At 46.8% G+C, this 22037-nt stretch overlaps 2 protein-coding genes and 1 gene segment (V, D, J or C); 2 read left to right on the top strand and 1 right to left on the bottom strand.

The window, feature by feature from the left end:
- Nucleotides 1-22037, top strand: part of LOC142249623 (immunoglobulin lambda-1 light chain-like) — a 757490-nt gene that overhangs the window by 160926 nt on the left and 574527 nt on the right. The gene's annotated exons all lie outside the window — the stretch shown is intronic.
- LOC142249649 (Ig lambda-1 chain C region-like) overlaps nucleotides 1-22037 on the top strand; it is a 609515-nt gene that overhangs the window by 28929 nt on the left and 558549 nt on the right.
- On the bottom strand, nucleotides 17959-21268 carry LOC142298822 (uncharacterized). Its single transcript, XM_075341791.1, has 2 exons — nucleotides 21049-21268; nucleotides 17959-19941 (listed from the first exon to the last, which is right to left on the bottom strand). The coding sequence occupies exons 1-2, from the start codon at nucleotides 21116-21118 to the stop codon at nucleotides 19049-19051; spliced, it is 963 nt and encodes a 320-aa protein (XP_075197906.1). The 5' UTR covers nucleotides 21119-21268; the 3' UTR covers nucleotides 17959-19048.

The raw sequence follows: 22037 nt of genomic DNA, 5'->3' as shown, positions 1-22037 counted from the left end.
TATTGTTGTTTGCCTGGGGATATTAAGAGTTGTGACTGACACAATCCTATAAGGTGAGTGCTTTTTCTTACCTGCCTATTGTGGTTTGCCTGGTAAGACCCTATTGCTCTTTCCCTCCACAGTTTCTCTTCTCTGCATCAGGACACCGTGGATAGAAGCCGTGAAAACCCGGAAACTCCCAGGAAATCTGGGTGACTTGACAGCTCCGTATATGCCCCAAAATATAAAACGTTTCCACCAAAAACAAGGTTTAAAAAAAACAAACAAAAAAAACCCCCCAACAAGTTATGCCTAACAATGTCCAAATGTCCTAGCCTTTGTTGCCATAATGCCCTCTGTCATTAAAGGTTAATGAAATGAAAATACAAGATAGAAAAAAACGACTAATGAATGAAAGCTGGGATTATTTGCATACAAGTCAACACCTTCAACTAATGTGGTTTTATAAGGTCACTGGAGAGCCTGCATAGAGTATATTTCATTGCTTCACCAAATCTAGTTCCTCTTTATCATCATGTCTTGGTTTTTGATCTTCTGCACTATCATCACTTGTTCATGTAAGGTTGTGATTTGAATAAGTGTGAAAATACTTCTTGTTCTTCTCTTTTTAAACCTTTTTAACATCTCTTCCAGATTCTGTAGCCCAGTTTACAGTTAATCAAGACAGATCGGATTCAGTGTCTCCTGATAAGGACATTCCGCTGACCTGCAGTCGGAGTGGAGGCTCAGTAGTTGCATCTAACTACCCAACCTGGATATACCAAGATGCTGGAAGTGTTCCCAAACTTATAGTTAGTAGTAATGGTAATAACAACCACAATATGAGACCGTCAACAATATCAGATCGATTCTCTGGAGACATATTAGCAGGATCAGCTATCCTGGCCATCAGAAGAGCACAGCCTGAAGATACTGGAGATTATTACTGTGCTCTCTGGTCGGGCAGTGCATACACAGTGGTGTAAAGAACCGAAGTGCTAGATCATTATCTCCTTAATGATGCAGTCTATTTGGAACCATAGGTTGCAATATCATTTTTAAAATCTGGCATGTGTCCCTTTACATATCAATATGGTTTTCAAACTTTTTTTTTCATTATACAATGTACATTAAAATAAAAGTAAGTTTAGGGTGATTTATTTTACTAAATAAAAACAATTGATATATAGAAAGAATTTGGAACAATTGACACATTTTTTTTTAAAAATAGTTTGTAAATCTGACCTTCAAACAGATTGCCATACAAATTAAAATATCTAATTTGTCTAGTTTATTTCTGGAATTTTTTTTATGTTCAGATTTTTTTGAGACACTAAATAGCTTTTAAATGTTAGCTATCCTTAATCAAGCAGTAGGTTTTCTCTGCCATCATTCACCCAAACCTAATAGGCCAGCCACCTCAGGTGGCAAATCATCACCTGAGTTTTAAGGTATTAAACATCTCCGCCACTTTTTTGTACATTTTCTGCCAGGTTCTGTGAAGCCCCTGGACTATCAGGTCGTCACAGGGTACTGCACACTCTTCCCCTTAGTGCAGTATTCAAATCCCTCATGGTTCTGGGTCCCCATCTTACAGTGCTGCCTCCAACAGCAAATCAAATCCTATGAACACCCTGCACCACACCCACCAGTGGGAGGCTTGAGCGGAATAGGGTCGCTCACCTAGGGGTCAGGATGGGAGGGTCAGGAGAGTGTCAGTGAAGTAAAGTGAAGTGAAGGAGAAGGAGTGAAGTGGAGGAAGCAGGGAGCGGTGGCTCCCGAAAGTAGTTGTCTAGGTTGCAGGCAGTGTCTGGGCCTAGATGAGTCAGACCTCCGGTCGCAGGGGATTGAGGCGAGGTGCCTATGACCTGTCAAGAGGATGGTCAGCAACCTGGTGCTATCTCCGGTCCGGGACCCAAGGCACGGCGGGGTACACGGACCCTAGGTCGGAGAGAAGCTTCAGGCAACCCGGCAATTAACCTGCGTAGAGCAGCGCGTTTATGGACTGTTCCCACTAGCTCCGGAATCGGGGCACTAGCACATCGAGGGGGATAGGGCCTTCCACATACACCCCACAAGATCCCAGGCGTCATCCCTGAGAGCAGGCTCCCACACTTAGCCACAGTGGGGAGCGGGGCCCGGCAAGTTCCAAACTACCGGGCCACATCAGTAAAATCTCAACTTTGTGCCAGTAGGAAGGTCACAGAACACCAAGCAGCACTGTAGGGAACGGGACCCTGATGAGCTCCCCGAGAGAGGCAGCGGCACCTAGAGACTTGGTTTACCTGGTTATCAGCGTCTGCTTACTGGCTGAGTGAGTACATGAGTGATCTCCCCATCACGGCACCCAGTATCATCCTCCAGAGCCCCGGGGCATGCCCCTACCTGTGGAGGGTAATAACACCTTGCTGCCCCAATCCATCACCCCGGGTACTCCCAACAATGGCAGTGGCGGAACTCCCAATTATTGCACACCACGGGTGGCGTCACAAACTATCATCTCCCTGTAAATATCCCCTTTCACTTTAGAGTGTGGCCCTGAGCCCCCGGGTCCGGAGACCCTCGAGCCTTGAACGGATGTTGCCCATGGATCCGAGCGGTTCGATCCGCTGTGAGGCGGCACACTACATCAAGGTATTTCCTGAGAAACTATCTCCTCTACAGAGACCTATCCAGGAAGTCCAGGAGAGTATTTGCGCTGGGCTCAGCTGACAGGCTGCCTGATGCAGCGGCCCAAGGTCTCTACCTGGTGGCTGCAATTTTCTGCCCCAGAATAGTTGGAGTCACCAGTTCTCTATCAAGCTGACAGCGGGCTTAGGCTACTTTCACACATCCGGCTTGAGCTCTGCGGCTCAATCCGGCTGTGCAAGCTATGCAACGGATGCGGTGAAAACACCGCATCCTTTGCATAAGTTTTTCCTTTGCGGCCCGTCCGGTTTTTGCCGCTTGCGGCATGCTACTGAGCATGCGCAGTGGCAAAAACCGCATGCGGCGGCCGGATGCGGTTATTGCCACATCCGGCCGCCATAGGCATGCATTGAAAAATGCGCCGCATCGGCCGAATGCGGCGCGATGCGGTTTTTTTTGCCGCACGAAAAAACGTGCCAGGCAACGTTCCATCCGGCCGCTGCATCGGCTAAATCTGCCGCATGCGGCAAAAACCGGATGGAACGCAAGGCCATGCGGCACAATGCGGCACTAATTAAAGTCTATGCAGGAAAATCGCAACCGGCAGCAAAAAAAACGGTTGCGATTTTCCTGCAAAGTGCCGGAGTGTGCCGCATTGCAGAAACCGGAGGTGTGAAAGCAGCCTTAGAGAATGTGCAGCGTGCCTGCTCCCAGCGATCAATTGTACTTGTGTGTTTTAGGCTAGGTTCACATTTCCATTGTTTTCCATCAGTTCACATGCGTTACTTGACGCTTGTGACTGATGCGTTGTACAACGGATGACAAGAATAGAATTCATTGTCGGATTCCATTGTAAAATGTGAGAGAGATCAGCTGATTGTTCATAATAGCCGGCGGCAGGCTTTTGAGAGCGAACAGATGATCTCCCGGCGGCCGGCTAATGAGAGCGATCAGCTGATCGCTCTCATTAGCCAGCTGCTGGGTGATCAGCTGATCGCTCTCAAAAGCCGGCCACCAGGTGATCAGCTGATCGCTCACAGAAGGCGGCTGCCGGGCGATCAGCTGATCGTTCGGCCACCGAGAGAGAGCATGCACAGCGGAATCAAAAGGATTTCGCTGCTCAAAAAACGCTACATGCTGCGTTCCTGCCACCCGACGGTCAGTCGTTCCACGACTGATCAGTCGGGCGGAGGATGCAATGCAGCGTCATCAGTCACAATCCGCCGCTCATACAAGTATATGGGAACAACGAAATCTGCCAAACGGATTCCGTTGTTTACCAGAGCCGTGGATTGTGACTGATACAAATTGACAGAAATGTGAACCTAGCCTTAGACGTGAGTACAATAGAAGCCCTGACTGCTGGCATTTATGGGTCAGGGCAATGTCAGCAGCATGATCAGGTCATCTGATCACACCGCGGAGGCGCAAATATTGTTGGTGGTAAGTGCCCCAGTGAAGGTGAAGACACTAAAGATTTCATGTAATTGGGGGGGTTATTTGAGGAGATAGTTTGGGGAGCAAGAGCGGGAGATGGGTGCTGACACAGAATAAGTAGTGAGAGGAAGATTGATCCTGATAAAGAATATAGAGTGAGGGGGAATTCGAGGACACAGTATGGGAATCAAGAAAGGGATGAGTGCAGACAGTTTTGAGAGCAAGGGGGTTGTGTGGACAATATAGTAAATAAGGAGGGTATGGGTGCGGATAGTAGGGGGAACGAGGGAGGAATGTATGAGGGCACAGAGGGGGGATGTATGCATACACAGATGGGGAGCAAGGGTCATGGAATGGGTGCGAACACAGTATGGAGAGTAGAAGGTATGTGTGAGGAGACAGTATGGCAAGTGAGGGGGTAAATATGTGAGGAGACAGTATGGTTAATGGTCAGGATGTGAGAGGAGACAGTAGGAGGGGGAGGGGAATATGTGAGAAGCTTATTGAGGGGAATAGTGTGAGGAATCACTATGGAAGGAAACAAGTGTGAGGGGTCACAGAATAGAAACAGGATAGTGTCTGTGTGTGGTGGTGGGGTGATATAGAGAGGAAATAGCATAGGGAGACAGTGTAAGTACACAGCCAGGATGGAACAACATGTTGTGGAGGGGGAGTGTGATAAGGGGCACAGTATAAAGATTGGGCATTATATGCGGGCACAGTGTAGAGGACAGTGTGAAGAGTGGGCTTAGTATGTATAGGAGAGGGCACTGTGGGTGATATTTTTTGCAGGGCACAGGGTGAGGCCCAATTTTTTATTCAGGGGCACAGTGTAGGACATATACTTTTATTCAAGAAAATTATAATCATTCTGCTATTTTTAAGGACACTGCACCGGGCTATGCTGCAAGACCGGAAAAAATGGAAGTCTGCAGAGATGAGCTGTGGATGTGAAACGTCATCATGGTGTCTAGCCAAGATGAAGAAAAGAAAAAACGACTCCAATCAGTGACAATGTCATCTACAAGGTACCTGGATATAAATGTTTATTTTTGTTACTGATAAATTCTCATCAGTACTGTGGTTCCTGAATGGTCGTCTGTCTGATGATGACTGGTAGCAATGTAGCGCCCCTGAACCCTCCAGGGTACTTCAAGGTTCTGCATCCCCACAAGGATGCAGGGCCTACCCCCTAGGGCCCCGAGAGACCAGTGCCGATAACACAAAAAACCCAGGTAATCGCAGTTTTTCCCCAACAATCCCCCATACAATGGTACTTAGCTAGGGTTGGACCAATGGATGGCCGCCTAGAGGTGGAGCCAGACCAGTCCACTAGTTGACCAGGTGTTAGGGGCAGACTGTGGAGAGTAGTCAGAGAGTGAGTGTCAGACAGGCGAGGAGTGAAGGTGGAAGCAAAGTGACGTCCTGACTCAAGTTGACAGTGACCTGGTACTCACGAGAGTAGCTGTTGGTGGGGTACGGTGGAGTACTCCCAGAACTACGCACCGACGGTGTCCAGGACCCTAGGACATGAAAGAGCTTCAAGCCAACCTGTTAACACCTGCACAGCGTGGGGACCATCAAGGACCTCGCTGACCCTAAGAATCCAAAGACTCAGTAGAAAAGGGAGAACCGGGGACAGGACCAGAGACTCCAACCCCACAGGGTTCACGCTACCATCAGGCGGACAGAAGTGGACAAACCAATCTCGCATTGCACTCTGACCAATGTTGGGCAATCAGGGAGATCAGTTGGGCAGCTTTTATCGCATGCAGATTCTGGATGTGAGAAAAGCGGCAGCAAGCTGCGATTTTCTGCTACAGCCGTATCACTCGCACCCATTCACTTGAATGGATGGGAGAGATACATCGGACTGCACTCGGATGTTATCCTAGTGCAGTGCGATATACGCACAGGCTGACAATGGAGGAGATGGGAGGATTAACCCCTCCCTCTCCTCCGCAGCGCCCACACTCAGCTTCACAGTCTCATGACACTCTGCTCACGCTCGCAGCAGAGCCTGAGTTGGGGGTCATTAGCATATCGCATCCGATGCTCTCGTGTTGCGGGTGGAGGACAGACCACGACAGGGGGGCTGCTCGAGACGCTCGGATCCAGAGTTGTGACGGTGGCTCGAGGGGAAGCCGGACCCAGGCCTGAGCACCCATCTGTCGCCTGCAAGTGAAAAGGGGAATTTGTATAGGGGAGGTGTTGTCAGTGATGCCATCCGTGGTGTGCGGTGATTGTGGGTGACACCGCCGCTGCCGCTGGGGGTTATGCCCGATACTGATGGAGTGGGGCAGCTGGATATTATCCCCTCCATGGGTAGGGGAGGTGTTGTCCCGGGGCCCGCATACAGGTGGGATGGTGCTGCGGAGCGCAATCTGCAGGGTTGGACCTGGTGGTATTGGTGTATTCACAGTTCCTGAATAAATGCACACAGAGTCCAGATGGTAAACCAAATTGCCAGTGACCGGAGACCTCCAGCGGGTGTGTTCGGGTCCCACACCCTGGCACAGCAAACAGGGGTCCCTTCCTCCTGCACTTAGTGTTGTGTCCTTGTTGTTGACTACTCCGCATGAAACGGGGAAGTCCACTCCCGGTGATACTGTGTGTTGGGAGCTGTGGCCCTCGAGAACTGACCCGTTGTTACGGTTGCTGCGAGCACTGGAGACTATGTCCAGATTTCTTGCTACTGCACATGTGCGAGCGCTGGAGACTAAGTCCAGATTTCTTGCTACTGCACATGTGCGAGCGCCAGAGACTAAGTCCTATCTTGGAGCCATTGCACATGTGCGGGTGACATCATCGCTGACACGAGGTCACATGTCTCTGACACCTTCTGTGCCGATTGGTCGCTGGTCATGTGCTTGTGATGCCTTGCTCGGTGATAGGCCAGCATGACGTCACTCAAGTCCTTCTGGCAGCGGATTGGCTCTGGTGTCCTCCATCTTGGATGAGGCACAGAGTCTATATAAGACCCTGACACACGCCGCATGGCGCTCAGTCCTCTTGGTTCATGCATAAGAGTAGACGCTCTGTGCGCGTTCCTCTAGGCATTCCTCTGTCTATGCTAGGTGAGCGCTACCGGCAGGGTAGTGTTCTTATACCTTACAGCTTCGGCTGCTGTCCGTATCCTTACCTCTTAGGGGAGCGGACATAGGCAAGGCCTTGTGGTTCGACTCGTAGGTGGACGTTCCTTATACTGCGTCTGGCAGTTGTTCGTATCCTCGCACACTAGGGGAGCGAACAGAGGTAGGAGCTTTGTGCGGCTTACGCTGCTGTTCGTCTCTTTTGCACCACTAGAAGAGCGGACCTAGGTAGGTGCCATTTCGCACACATTGCCTTTGTCTCTGTGATTATTAACAGAGATCATTCCACACACCCTCCAAGTAAGGGAGGAATTGCTTTACTTACTTATTATATCCTTCTGTGAGTTAACAGAGGTATTGCACTCTGCCATAGTCTGCAGCAGAGTCTTTGCACGGTGGACCCTAACTGTCTGATACTCCTTTAGGTTATTATCAGACAGCCCCCCGTAACATTAGGACTGAGCCAAGGGTCTGGCAGTTATGGCAGAATATCAGCAGTTACACCGTTACATACAAGTACTTGAGTCACGGCTCAAGAGTATAGAGGATAAACCTCAGACCATGGTGACATCTGCACATGATCCTCGACTTGCTCTGCCAAACAGATATTCTGGCAATGCCAGATCATGTCGTGGTTTCATTAGTCAGTGTCAGATACACCTAGAGGTCAACTCTTCTCGCTTCTCTACGGAGAGGTCCAGAGTAGGCTTTATCATCTCCTTACTTCAGGACAAAGCCTTAGAATGGGCGACTCCCCTATGGGAGCGCTCTGATGTGGTTACTGTGAGACATCAAGACTTTCTTGATGCTCTTAAGGCGGTATTCATGGGTCCGCAGGTTACCCATGATGCGGCCCTGAGACTGTTAGATCTATCTCAGGGTTCGTTATCCGCTAGTTCTTATGCCATTGCTTTTAGAACTCTGGTGGCAGAACATCTTCCTCAGCATCTGAAACATCTCCCACTCCTATGGAGTTAGGTCATACGTCTTCCAGACTACGCAGGTCTGGTCCTCCTATATGTTACGTATGTTGTCAGACTGGGCACTATGCCAACAAGTGTCCTAGTCGTCAGGGAAACTCCCTGGCCTAGTAACCATTAGAGGGGGGTTACTAGAGACGTCTTCTGCACCCTCTAAGTGTTGTATCCCAGGTCAGCTCTGGTTATCTGAGAATACATGGCCTATTATGGCTTTTGTGGATTCCGGAGCTGACGGGACTTTTGTGTCCTCAGGATTTGTAAAGGGACACAATATTCCCGCTATCATGTTAGAGGCGCCTATTCCTGTCCGTGTTGTTAATGGAACTATGTTGTCTGACTCCATTACATTGAGGACAGTTCCCTTGCGCCTTTCCCTGTCTCAGGGTCACATAGAGGAGATTTCTTTTCTTGTTTTGCCTGAGGGTATAGACGACGTCCTTCTGGGTCTCCCATGGCTTCGGACTCATGCTCCTCACATTGACTGGGAGTCTGACAGCATTATTAGTTGGGGTTCGAAATGTCAGCCCCGATGTCTTCCCTTACCACCTAAGGTCATTGCGGTTGCATCTACTGATCTCTCTCCCATACCTACACCCTATCTGGATTTCGCTGACGTGTTCTCCAAACAGGGTGCTGAGGTTCTTCCACCCCATAGGCCGTATGACTGTGCCATAGACCTTATCCCAGGTTCGGTTCCACCTAAAGGCAGGGTTTACCCCCTGTCGATACCTGAGTCGGAGGCCATGTCGACCTATATAAGAGAGAGTTTAGAGAAGGGGTTCATTCGTAAGTCTGTCTCTCCCGCGGGAGCTGGGTTTTTCTTTGTTCGGAAGAAAGAGGGTGATTTGCGTCCCTGCATAGATTACAGGGGTCTCAACGCAATTACAATAAAGAACAAATACCCATTACCTTTAATTTCGGAGCTCTTTGACAGACTGAGAGGAGCTCAAGTTTTTACGAAGTTGGATCTGCGGGGTGCGTATAACTTGGTACGAATTCGAAAGGGTGACGAATGGAAGACCGCTTTTAACACCCGAGACGATCACTATGAATACCTCGTCATGCCTTTTGGGTTATGTAATGCACCCGCAGTATTTCAGGACTTCGTAAACGATGTGTTCAGGGATTTACTGTTATCCTCAGTAGTGGTATATCTGGACGACATCCTGATTTTTTCTCCTGATCTGGAGACTCATCGTCAGGATATCGTTCGTGTCCTTTCCCGTTTAAGGGAGCACTCATTGTTTGCTAAACTCGAGAAATGTGTATTCGAGCAGTCCTCATTGCCTTTTTTGGGTTACATTATCTCACAAGAGGGCCTGGCTATGGATCCTGCGAAGCTCTCTGCTGTCCTGCAATGGTCCGAACCTCATTCCTTGAAGGCGGTGCAACGCTTCTTAGGATTCATAAATTATTACAGGCAGTTCATACCCCATTTTTCTACTTTGGTGGCCCCTTTGGTGGCCTTGACTAAGAAAGGTGCTAATCCCAAAGCCTGGTCTACTGAGACATCTCAGGCTTTTGAGGCAGTAAAAAGACACTTTTCAACTGCTCCCGTTCTTCAAAGACCCGATGAGAGTAAGCCCTTCCTCTTAGAGGTTGATGCCTCTTCAGTGGGTGCTGGTGCGGTCTTGTATCAAAAGAACGGTGCAGGTAGAAAAAGGCCGTGTTTCTTCTTTGCGAAAACCTTTTCACCGGCAGAGAGAAACTATACCATTGGGGATAGGGAACTGCTCGCCTTGAGATTAGCCTTGGAGGAGTGGCGTCACTTGCTGGAAGGAGCGAAACATCCTTTCCAGGTCTATACAGACCATAAGAATCTGACGTACTTACAAACCGCTCAGCGTCTGAATCCTCGCCAAGCCTGCTGGTCCTTGTTTTTCTCCCGCTTTCACTTCTCCATCAACTATCTGTCTGGGAGTAAGAATAACAAGGCAGACGCCCTGTCTCGCTCTATGCTTTCTACCCAGGAAGAGATTGACGAACCTCGTCTTATCCTTCCCTCCAGGGTTTTTCATACGCTCTCCCCTGTGACGTTAGACCAAATCCCACCGGGCAAGACCTTTGTTCCGCCTGATCGACAGAATGATATACTGTCATGGGCCCACACCTCAAAGGTGGGTGGGCATTTTGGTATTAGGCGGACACGAGAGTTACTGGAGAGGTGGTATTGGTGGCCACGCTTAGCCAGCCACGTCAAGAGATATGTCGGTTCCTGCTACTCGTGTGCTCGCAACCGTCCATTACGGCAGAGACCGGCTGGGCTCTTGCATCCTTTACCAGTGCCAGATAGACCATGGGAGGTGGTAGGCATGGACTTTGTGGGTGATCTTCCATGTTCACAGGGACATAGATTTGTGTGGGTCATTACGGACCATTTCTCACGGATGGTTCATCTCGTACCGTTATCGAGAATCCCATCTTCCAGGGTACTAGCCAAACTATTCCTCAAGCATGTCTTTAGGCTTCACGGGATGCCAGATCGTATCATTTGTGATAGAGGCCCGCAATTTACTTCCCGTTTCTGGCGAGATCTTTGTAGCCTTCTGCAAATTGAGTTGAATCTCTCTTCGGCATACCATCCGGAGACCAATGGTTTGGTTGAGCATACCAATCAATCTATGATTATATACCTTAGACACTTTGTTGCTGAGAACCACGATAACTGGTCCTCCCTCCTACCCTGGGCAGAATTTGCCCTTAACAATTCGCTGGCTGAGGCCACTGGGCAGACACCGTTCGTACTCAATAATGGGCAACACCCTAGAGTACCGGTACCGTTTCCCGCTGCTGCACCTCCTCCTCTTGTGGCCGACTGGGCAACTAATGCCAGAGAGGTTTGGGATCGGACTCAAGAGTCGATCCAAGCAGCTAAGGACCGTATGAAGACGGTGTCCGATCGGTTTCGTCGCCCGGCTCCTGTCTTTTCTCCAGGGGACTTTGTGTGGCTCTCTGCAAAACACGTGAGACTTAGAGTGAGCTCTGTCAAATTTGCTCCTCGCTTCCTGGGTCCTTATGAGGTTCTTCGACAGGTAAATCCTGTAGTCTACCAATTGAAGTTACCCGTCCATCTTAGGATTCATGACAAATTCCATGTCTCACTGCTAAAGCCGGCTATTTTACCTCACGCTCGTGAAGTGCACTCTCCTGCCTCTGATTCCTCTTGCTCTAGCTATGAGGTACGAGCCATAGTTGGTTCTAAGATGGTTAGAGGGCGCAGGTTCTTCTTGATAGATTGGGAGGGTTACGGCCCGGAACATCGCTCTTGGGAGCCTGAGGAGGCTGTCCATGCTCCCGACTTAGTTGCCGATTACCTGCGTCGCCGGGAGGGGGGCCCTTGAGGGGGAGGTACTGTTACGGTTGCTGCGAGCACTGGAGACTATGTCCAGATTTCTTGCTACTGCACATGTGCGTGCGCTGGAGACTAAGTCCAGATTTCTTGCTACTGCACATGTGCGAGCGCTGGAGACTAAGTCCAGATTTCTTGCTACTGCACATGTGCGAGCGCCGGAGACTAAGTCCTATCTTGGAGCCATTGCACATGTGCGGGTGACATCATCGCTGACACGAGGTCACATGTCTCTGACACCTTCTGTGCCGATTGGTCGCTGGTCATGTGCTTGTGATGCCTTGCTCGGTGATAGGCCAGCATGACGTCACTCCTGTCGTTCTGGCAGCGGATTGGCTCTGGTGTCCTCCATCTTGGATGAGGCACAGAGTCTATATAAGACCCTGACACACGCCGCATGGCGCTCAGTCCTCTTGGTTCATGCATAAGAGTAGACACTCTGTGCGCGTTCCTCTAGGCATTCCTCTGTCTATGCTAGGTGAGCGCTACCGGCAGGGTAGTGTTCTTATACCTTACAGCTTCGGCTGCTGTCCGTATCCTTACCTCTTAGGGGAGCGGACATAGGCAAGGCCTTGTGATTCGACTCGTAGGTGGACGTTGCCGCTAGGGTAACGTTCCTTATACTGCGTCTGGCAGTTGTTCGTATCCTCGCACACTAGGGGAGCGAACAGAGGTAGGAGCTTTGTGCGGCTTACACTGCTGTTCGTCTCTTTTGCACCACTAGAAGAGCGGACCTAGGCAGGTGCCATATCTAGTGGTTCGTGTCCTCGCACACTAGTGGAGCGAACGCAGGTAGGAGCTTTGTGCGGCTTACGCTGCTGTTCGTCTCTTTTGCACCAATAGAAGAGCGGACCTAGGTAGGTGCCATTTCGCACACATTGCCTTTGTCTCTGTGATTATTAACAGAGATCATTCCACACACCCTCCAAGTAAGGGAGGAATTGCTTTACTTACTTATTATATCCTTCTGTGAGTTAACAGAGGTATTGCACTCTGCCATAGTCTGCAGCAGAGTCTTTGCATGGTGGACCCTGACTGTCTGATACTCCTTTAGGTTATTATCAGACAGCCCCCCGTAACACCCGTGGGATCTTAGCAGGCAATTGCGGAGCCCTATCAACCTCGTTGGGCTTCCATCTCGCTCTATCTGGGCCTCCTGTAAGACAAGACCTGATCTTGTCCCCGGCTGGTCAATTAGTAAGGTGCGTGAAGCTGTCCTTGCTCTAGGGTCCAGGTACCCTGTCGTGCACGGCCTCCGGACCGGATTCCCGCTGTCGGTATCGGCGGGCTACAACCCTGCCCCAGTCCACTTAAGGTCTCCCGTGACCGGATCTCCGTCGCCTGTGGCCCTGTCTGCCGACTGCCGCCTAGTCAGTAGTCCGGTAGTCCATGAGCTCCAACCCCTGACTACCCGGTCTCGTCACACTCCTCTCACTTTCTCTCTCTCTGTACAACTCCTTGTTTGTCTGCTTCCACTCTCACTGTTCAACTTCTGTCTCCACTCTCTTGTTCCCTCCCATAACACCTCAGGACCCCTAGGTTGGCGTCACCATCTGCTTGGCCCTGCCCACTGGTGTGTCCCTATTGTCATGGGGGGTGAGTAGGCTTTGCTGGCTAGTGTTGTGTACCTAGATGTGGGGTTTGTGATGGAGGGTCAAGGAGGAGGGAATCCTGCACCTGGATTTTGTCAGGGCGTCACACTCGCATCGGATGCCATACGCTCGTATGAGTCCAGCCTTAGGATTTGGTTCAGCTTACCAGTTCCAGTAGACATTACATGACCACTGATGCATACTTATGGCCATGTGCCAACTAGTTTCTCTTCCTGCTTCTCTCTATGGAAGATGTGATTTTTTTTTTTTTTTTTTTTTTACTGAACATTGAGAAAATTAGGAAGAGAAGCTAGTCAGCATGCCCCCGATATTATGCAAATCACATATGAGGAGTTGCACAATAACTGTGCAAACATCTTTAGGCCCTGTCACACACACAGATAAATCTTTGGCAGATCTGTGGTTGCAGTGAAATTGTGGACAATCAGTGCCAGGTTTGTGGCTGTGTACAATTGGAACAATATGTCCATGATTTCACTGCAACCACAGATCTGCCAAAGATTTATCTCTGTGTGTGACGGGGCCCTTAAGCTGTATACAGCGTGTCCAACCATATCCTGTCCACCGCCATTAACTTGAGAATGTTTTGGGGGGAGGTCATGGGTTTCATATCATAGCATTTCTGTATGCAAGGTGTCAATTCGTATTGAATTGATGATGCCCTACAACTTTGTAATTCACTTTTTTTCTCACGCGTTCCGTTTTCGAAATAAAAATGCTAACTCCGTTGTTTTCCACCAGGTGGCGCTATAGGTGGTTTCATTGCGTAACGCATGGCTACTTTACTATACGTAGGCACCACTTCTATGCCTATAGCTGCCGCCGTTCTTAAGTTAATGGCGGTGGACAGGATATGGGTGGACACACTGTATAGAAGGAGACACCAAAGTGAATTTTTGCCCTGGTTTGGTGGAAAATCTAGATGCGCCTCTGCTCTGATTACTGTCATAAAAGAAAAAACAAAAAAGCCAGCACCAAATGTGCACTACAGCACTAAACATTCCAAACTGTACTTATTATAAAAAATTTTTTGAGATTTTTGGCAAAAAATTGCAATTTCTTGAGCTGCTTCGCCACGTCACGGCAAATCTCATTTGAAGCAGTCCTACACTAAAATATTTTTATAAAATGTGCCATACGGCCTCACATATGAATAGTAGAACTGCTCTTAGCAGCACTCACCTGGTCTATTTCAATCCCGTACCCATGACTGAGTCATGGCTGTGGGCGGGACAGGTCCAAGCAAATGCTGCATGAAGTAAATAGCCTGTGGACAAAGCCTGATGACTTAATGTGAACAGTCACCAACCGCCAAAATCCAGACAGATGGAATACATCCCAAATTGGGGTGCATAGCAAGGTGGAGGTCAACCACCGACCAATTCAATGAAGAAAAAACAAAAAAGCCAGCACCAAATGTGCACTACAGCACTAAACATTCCAAACTGTACTTATTATAAAAAAATTTTTGAGATTTTTGGCAAAAAATTGCAATTTCTTGAGCTGCTTCGCCACGTCACGGCAAATCTCATTTGAAGCAGTCCTACACTAAAATATTTTTATAAAATGTGCCATACGGCCTCACATATGAATAGTAGAACTGCTCTTAGCAGCACTCACCTGGTCTATTTCAATCCCGTACCCATGACTGAGTCATGGCTGTGGGCGGGACAGGTCCAAGCAAATGCTGCATGAAGTAAATAGCCTGTGGACAAAGCCTGATGACTTAATGTGAACAGTCACCAACCGCCAAAATCCAGACAGATGGAATACATCCCAAATTGGGGTGCATAGCAAGGTGGAGGTCAACCACCGACCAATTCAATGAAGAAAAAACAAAAAAGCCAGCACCAAATGTGCACTACAGCACTAAACATTCCAAACTGTACTTATTATAAAAATTTTTTTGAGATTTTTGGCAAAAAATTGCAATTTCTTGAGCTGCTTCGCCACGTCACGGCAAATCTCATTTGTGGACAAAGCCTGATGACTTTGTGGACAAAGCCTGATGACTTATATGCTATGCACCCCAATTTGGGATGTATTCCATCTGTCTGGATTTTGGCGGTTGGTGACTGTTCACATTAAGTCATCAGGCTTTGTCCACAGGCTATTTACTTCATGCAGCATTTGCTTGGACCTGTCCCGCCCACAGCCATGACTCAGTCATGGGTACGGGATTGAAATAGACCAGGTGAGTGCTGCTAAGAGCAGTTCTACTATTCATATGTGAGGCCGTATGGCACATTTTATAAAAATATTTTAGTGTAGGACTGCTTCAAATGAGATTTGCCGTGACGTGGCGAAGCAGCTCAAGAAATTGCAATTTTTTGCCAAAAATCTCAAAAATTTTTATAATAAGTACAGTTTGGAATGTTTAGTGCTGTTGTGCACATTTGGTGCTGGCTTTTTGTTTTTTCTTCATTGAATTGGTCGGTGGTTGACCTCCACCTTGCTATGCACCCCAATTTGGGATGTATTCCATCTGTCTGGATTTTGGCGGTTGGTGACTGTTCACATTAAGTCATCAGGCTTTGTCCACAGGCTATTTACTTCATGCAGCATTTGCTTGGACCTGTCCCGCCCACAGCCATGACTCAGTCATGGGTACGGGATTGAAATAGACCAGGTGAGTGCTGCTAAGAGCAGTTCTACTATTCATATGTGAGGCCGTATGGCACATTTTATAAAAATATTTTAGTGTAGGACTGCTTCAAATGAGATTTGCCGTGACGTGGCGAAGCAGCTCAAGAAATTGCATTTTTTTGCCAAAAATCTCAAAATTTTTTATAATAAGTACAGTTTGGAATGTTTAGTGCTGTAGTGCACATTTGGTGCTGGCTTTTTGTTTTTTCTTCATTGAATTGGTCGGTGGTTGACCTCCACCTTGCTATGCACCCCAATTTGGGATGTATTCCATCTGTCTGGATTTTGGCGGTTGGTGACTGTTCACATTAAGTCATCAGGCTTTGTCCACAGGCTATTTACTTCATGCAGCATTTGCTTGGACCTGTCCCGCCCACAGCCATGACTCAGTCATGGGTACGGGATTGAAATAGACCAGGTGAGTGCTGCTAAGAGCAGTTCTACTATTCATATGTGAGGCCGTATGGCACATTTTATAAAAATATTTTAGTGTAGGACTGCTTCAAATGAGATTTGCCGTGACGTGGCGAAGCAGCTCAAGAAATTGCAATTTTTTGCCAAAAATCTCAAAAATTTTTATAATAAGTACAGTTTGGAATGTTTAGTGCTGTAGTGCACATTTGGTGCTGGCTTTTTGTTTTTTCTTCATTGAATTGGTCGGTGGTTGACCTCCACCTTGCTATGCACCCCAATTTGGGATGTATTCCATCTGTCTGGATTTTGGCGGTTGGTGACTGTTCACATTAAGTCATCAGGCTTTGTCCACAGGCTATTTACTTCATGCAGCATTTGCTTGGACCTGTCCCGCCCACAGCCATGACTCAGTCATGGGTACGGGATTGAAATAGACCAGGTGAGTGCTGCTAAGAGCAGTTCTACTATTCATATGTGAGGCCGTATGGCACATTTTATAAAAATATTTTAGTGTAGGACTGCTTCAAATGAGATTTGCCGTGACGTGGCGAAGCAGCTCAAGAAATTGCAATTTTTTGCCAAAAATCTCAAAAATTTTTATAAGTACAGTTTGGAATGTTTAGTGCTGTAGTGCACATTTGGTGCTGGCTTTTTTTTTTTTTTTTTTTTTTTTTTCTGATTACTGTCATGAAGCAGCTGCAGGGAGAATAGAATTTTATTATAAACCTGCAGCCACGTTACCAATTAGTCATATGTATTTCACACAGTAACATATTCTGACATGTTCTCATTAGGCATCATGGAGACAATACTGCACCAACAGGGCATTCTACCATGCTGGTGTAGCAAGTGGTCGAGCCCTGCAATATAATGTATATGGGTGTGTAGAGTGCAATGTGTTATGCTTGTAGCTAAATGTGCATGTTGATATGTTATGCTGCTAGCTGGGTGCAGGTTCCAGATACAGAAGAGTGGGATTGTTACCAAAGGCGCCCCCTAATGTTTGGCCTGAGGTAGCGGCAGGATGGAAGATATAGGGTTAAAACAGTAGTGACAGATGTGGAAAGAGGACAGTAGGGAGGTCTTGAGAGGAGTCAGTCTACAAGCCTCAGTTCTAGGGCGAGTGAGGAAACCCTGAGGTAACCTAGAAAGGTCTGGAGACTACAGATCACCCCAGCGGGCTTAAAGAGATTTCTGGCTAGAAAGCCGCCGGGGCACAGAATCGGACAAAGGTGAGCAGAGTCAGAGGAAAGGATACGCAGACTCCGGAGCTTGAAGATGATATCTAAGATAGCAGAGGGAGACAGGTCAAGAGGTAGTGCCCCACACTGAGACAAAGGAAGCAAAGGAACACCATGTCTGTCATAACGGTGTGAAGAATAAAGTGAACTTTCTGGTTGGCTAAGTGAGCACTGGTGTCACGTGTGTTACTGACTGTCTATGTCGATGATCCCCAGTTGGGTGACAGACACCGCCCTGAAGAAACCAGTAAGTGTTGTGCACCCCACCTGAGATCCCATCCACACACAGCAAGGAGAGCGGTGCCCGAGCAGCCCGGGGAAGGTTGCTTCCTTCACTGGCGTCTTCTTATGTTGTTAAAATACCTGTAGGCCATGTAAAGCAATAAGACCTTGTATGACTGGCAATTACAATGTCAATATTGCTACGTATCTTAATTAATTATATAATCTTTATTGCTTATTATATACTCCTATCATTATATAGCACAGTTATGTACAGTAAAGAAGTAAGAGCCAGACTTCAAGATGGTGAATGACCTTTATTTATTAGAAATATTGTGCTAATGGATGGAAACTAGCACTGCTTATTGCTTTATCATTCTTGGCTGTAACCAAACTGGATTACACATCAGTCCAAACATTATGAACGTGTTGAGAGGCGCTGTTCACAGAATGAAGTTGACTGATGTAATTGGCAGAGGAAGATGAGTTTCTGGACTATACACTGTGATTAAGGGAGATTTCTCAAATAACTGTGAAACTGAAAAGTTTTGGGGTGAATTCAGCTCAAAGCAAATCCAGAAAACTCTCTTGACGGGAATGTAATGCTATGGCAGGTGTTGAGGAGCCAAAGGTGTATCCGCAGGAGTTTAAGAATGGATACATTGTGGAATCTTTGGCTTGTATATTTTGTTTTTTGGCTCGCCTGGTGAAGAGGATCTTCTAAGTTAGGGGTGGGGAAGTGGCCAGTGTAAAAGTCAGGACATACTTTGTAGGTCGAGTTAAGTTGTAATGCCCTCCCATCCCACAGGGGAAGGAGGCAGCTGCAGCCCCGACCTCACCAAAGATGTAAGTACTCCAGCTTACTGAGTACGGTATATGCTCCAGCCTTCCCAGTGCTGTATGTGCCCCAGCCTCTGCAGTTCTGTAGCAGTGCTGCATGTGCCCCTTCCTCCCCAGTGATAAACATGCCGTAGCCTCCTCAATGTTGTATTTGCCACATCCTACCCAGAGTGTATTTGCATAGACTCCCCATTGCTGTATTCGATGCAGCCTTCCCAGTGCTGTATATTCCTCATCCTTCCGAGTGATGTTTATGTCTCAGTGCCTCCAGCCTGCCCACTACTATATATGACCCAGCCTCCTCAGCAATGCAGGTGCCACAGCCTCTTTTCTGTATATTCCCCAGTGTTTCCAGCAAAGTATATTCTCCAGCCTCCCCAGAGCTGTACATACTCCAGTAGTGCTGTATATGCCCCAGCATCTCCACTGCTGCATTAGCCCCCAGCCTCCCCAGTGCTGTATATGCCTCAGCCTCCACAGTGTTGTATTTGCCCCAGCCTCCCCAGTACCCGTACATGCCCTAGCCGCCCTATGCTGTATATGCCCCAATGTTCTCAATACTATATATGCCCTATGGCAGTAAAAACTACTGCTTGTTAACTCATGGTTAACAAGCAGTTTTACGGCACAGAGGACAACTAGGATTAGACTGGAGCCAGGTCACGATGCAAGTCTGATGGAATATGTGCTTGCATGGAAGTAATGTGATGTTCTCCCCAATTGCAAATTCTGTTAAACAGATGACACATGACCCATTGTCCTCCTGAGGCAATATAGTTCTGGTTTGGAGGGTATTAATTTGCAGAGTTGTTCTGTTGGGCTGAGGGTGCCATATTTCCTGAAGAGCTGGATTTTGTGCTGGTCGTGTGGGTGACTGCATCTGTGGAATTGTCGGTCTCCTGACATCCATTCCCTGCATCTGAATGAGTATATTAAATAGATGATTAACAGCTGTAAACTCCCTGAATCTGGCACTAGATGGAATTGGATTTGGTGGTCTAATTTCAAACTGATGGCCCGTGATGCCACTTTCTCTGGGAGTTCTGTCTGGAGATGAAACGTTTCTGAGTCTGCGGTTAAGTGGGATTGGATTTGGTGGCCTAAATATAAATTCAGTTGTTGTACATCCACTCGCTTGACTGCTGTCACCTCTGCAGCTCTCTCCCATTGTTCTGCCTGGCGCTGGAACCTGCCTGCTGGGTGTGCAGATCTGTGGGATGGAACTTGGTGGTTGAAATGTGACTGTATTGGTGTTAACTGAAGATTCATCACAGCTGCTGTCTCCTGTGATTCTTGAGGATTCTGTGCATTCCATAGGGATATGACTAAGTGGGGACCTGCTCCTTTCACTAATATTTTCCTGTCTCCTATGCTGTGGAGGACCTCTGGTTTGTCTCCTTCCTCTCTCATTAATAGCATTACTCTCTCGTCCACGATTAGTTTGATGTCTTCTCAGATGTCTTTCAGAAGATCTTAGTCTATAGACAATTCTTGCCTGACCTATGAAGACATTAAACTTTAAACATTTTGGACACTTGGATGGGCCCTACTCCTACTTTGGAGCTTACAGAAAGGGGACCTCTAACAAAGATTGTGTCAACTATGGTCATGAGTAAACCTGCTCAGTTCAGAATGTGGACCTGCACCACCCAAACTGTTCTAAATACCAAGAGAAAAAACAATATAGGGAAGAAGAAGAAAAATTATCATAGAACAAAAGCACCAATGTCAAGAATAATCACGTAGCATACTGAAAACTACATTTATAAAACTTTATTCGATGACATAAGCAGACAAAATATAAAAACAATTTAAAAAGCAAAAATACAAGAGTTCTTGTAAGAGACACACAATCGTCACAGTGAAATACAAATATATAAGCTATCTCCATCAAAAATATACAAAAACAACACATTAAAGAATGGCAAAAGTATATAGTAAAAATAGCCTAGTGATTGAAAACGAAAAAGATCACGAAAAGCAAAAATAATAAATTCAGTGAAATAATAGAGTAGCATAAAAAAATAAAGGCATGTGACTCTTTAAGTAAGTATTATCCAGAATATAATGAATGGGAGGGAGAAGCTACAAACCCCACGTTTGATGTCTACAAAATGTTGGTTCTTCAGGGGATGTCACCCTACTCTTTTCTGTTTACATTACATGACAGAGTTGGAACTGCACCACTCCAGTCTCAACCCCCTGGTTTTATACTCACCCTCCAGATTTTTCAACTTTTATCTGTGCTGCTCTAGTCCCTGGACTGCCAGAAGTGAGAAGTTACATCCCAAGCTCTCAATGCAAGTCTATAGGAGCCAGAATAAGGCTCTCATAGATTTGCATTGAAGAGTTAGCTCTGGCTCGTTACATAAAACACTGGAGGTATCTATCAGGCTATAAACTACCTGAGACCAATGAGAGCGGCACTGCAGATAAAAGATAAAAATGACGGAGGGTGAGTATAAGAGAGCAGGTACCTTAGACTAAAAGCACCACTCAATGGGGAAAAATAAAAGATAAAAATTCAGACAACTCCAGGGATAATTCCTCCCAGAAAAGCTCAGATATTGGGGAATATATTCTTTCTCCCCCAAATATTTCACTTACGTTGGTTTTCCGGGCGTCTCAGCCATGCTTCATTGTCCTCAATTAGCCGCCTCAGCTCTCGGGATCCCATGTCCTGGTTAGTGGAGGCTCGGATGATAATATATCAATGATATAATTTCTTTGATAGTATAGATGGTATTGTCAAAAATTACTAAATAAAAATAAGAAAAATAACAAAACACTAGAAATGCAAAGCAAATAATTTCTTTTTTAGAACCAAAGATATGTCTCTGCAATAATGAAATCACAAAATGGCGCTGATAGCAGTGATTCCATATCCTGAGGACATTCTAGAAGGCATTATGGCATCACTAGTAAGTGTGACTCTCAGTCCTGATCATAACTGTGTGACATCATGGCCGTCTGGCTTCCATGCTGTTTGCTGAAAACTGCTGAATATGTGAACAGGTTGTAATACGTGCACTAATATACAGGGTGGTCCAAAAGTAGGTGGACAGTATGTGTATGTGTAATAGGGTTATGAAGGGGGAGATTTATCAAACATGGTGTAAAGTGAAACTGACTCAGTTGCCCTTAGCAACCAATCACATTCCACCTTTCCTTTTCCAAAGATGCTGTGAAGAGTGAAAAGTGGAATCTGATTGGTTGCAAAGGGCAACTGAGTCAGTTTCACTTTACACCATGTTTGATAAATCTCCCCCTTCATAACCCTATTACACATACTGTCCACCTACTTTTGGACCACCCTGTATAATCTATGTATAAAAAATAAGATATGTCAAAAAATCTGGCCCCAAGTTTCTATAAAGCAGATAATTCACATGATATATAGCATAAAGATCAGCTGTGTGTTACAAGAATATTATAGAATATTATTAGTGATATAAATGCACTAATCCTTAGCTGACTCTTGTCTTTACAATGTATAGTAAAGAGCTACATTATTTATTATAATACACATATCAGCCTACACATATCAGCCTACACATATCAGCCTACACATATCAGCTACACATATCAGCCTATCC

This window comes from Anomaloglossus baeobatrachus, chromosome 1 (assembly GCF_048569485.1).
Source record: "Anomaloglossus baeobatrachus isolate aAnoBae1 chromosome 1, aAnoBae1.hap1, whole genome shotgun sequence".
NCBI lineage: Eukaryota > Metazoa > Chordata > Amphibia > Anura > Aromobatidae > Anomaloglossus > Anomaloglossus baeobatrachus.
The sequence above is the reverse complement of the archived record's forward strand: the minus strand, read 5'-3'. Positions and strand labels throughout refer to the sequence as shown.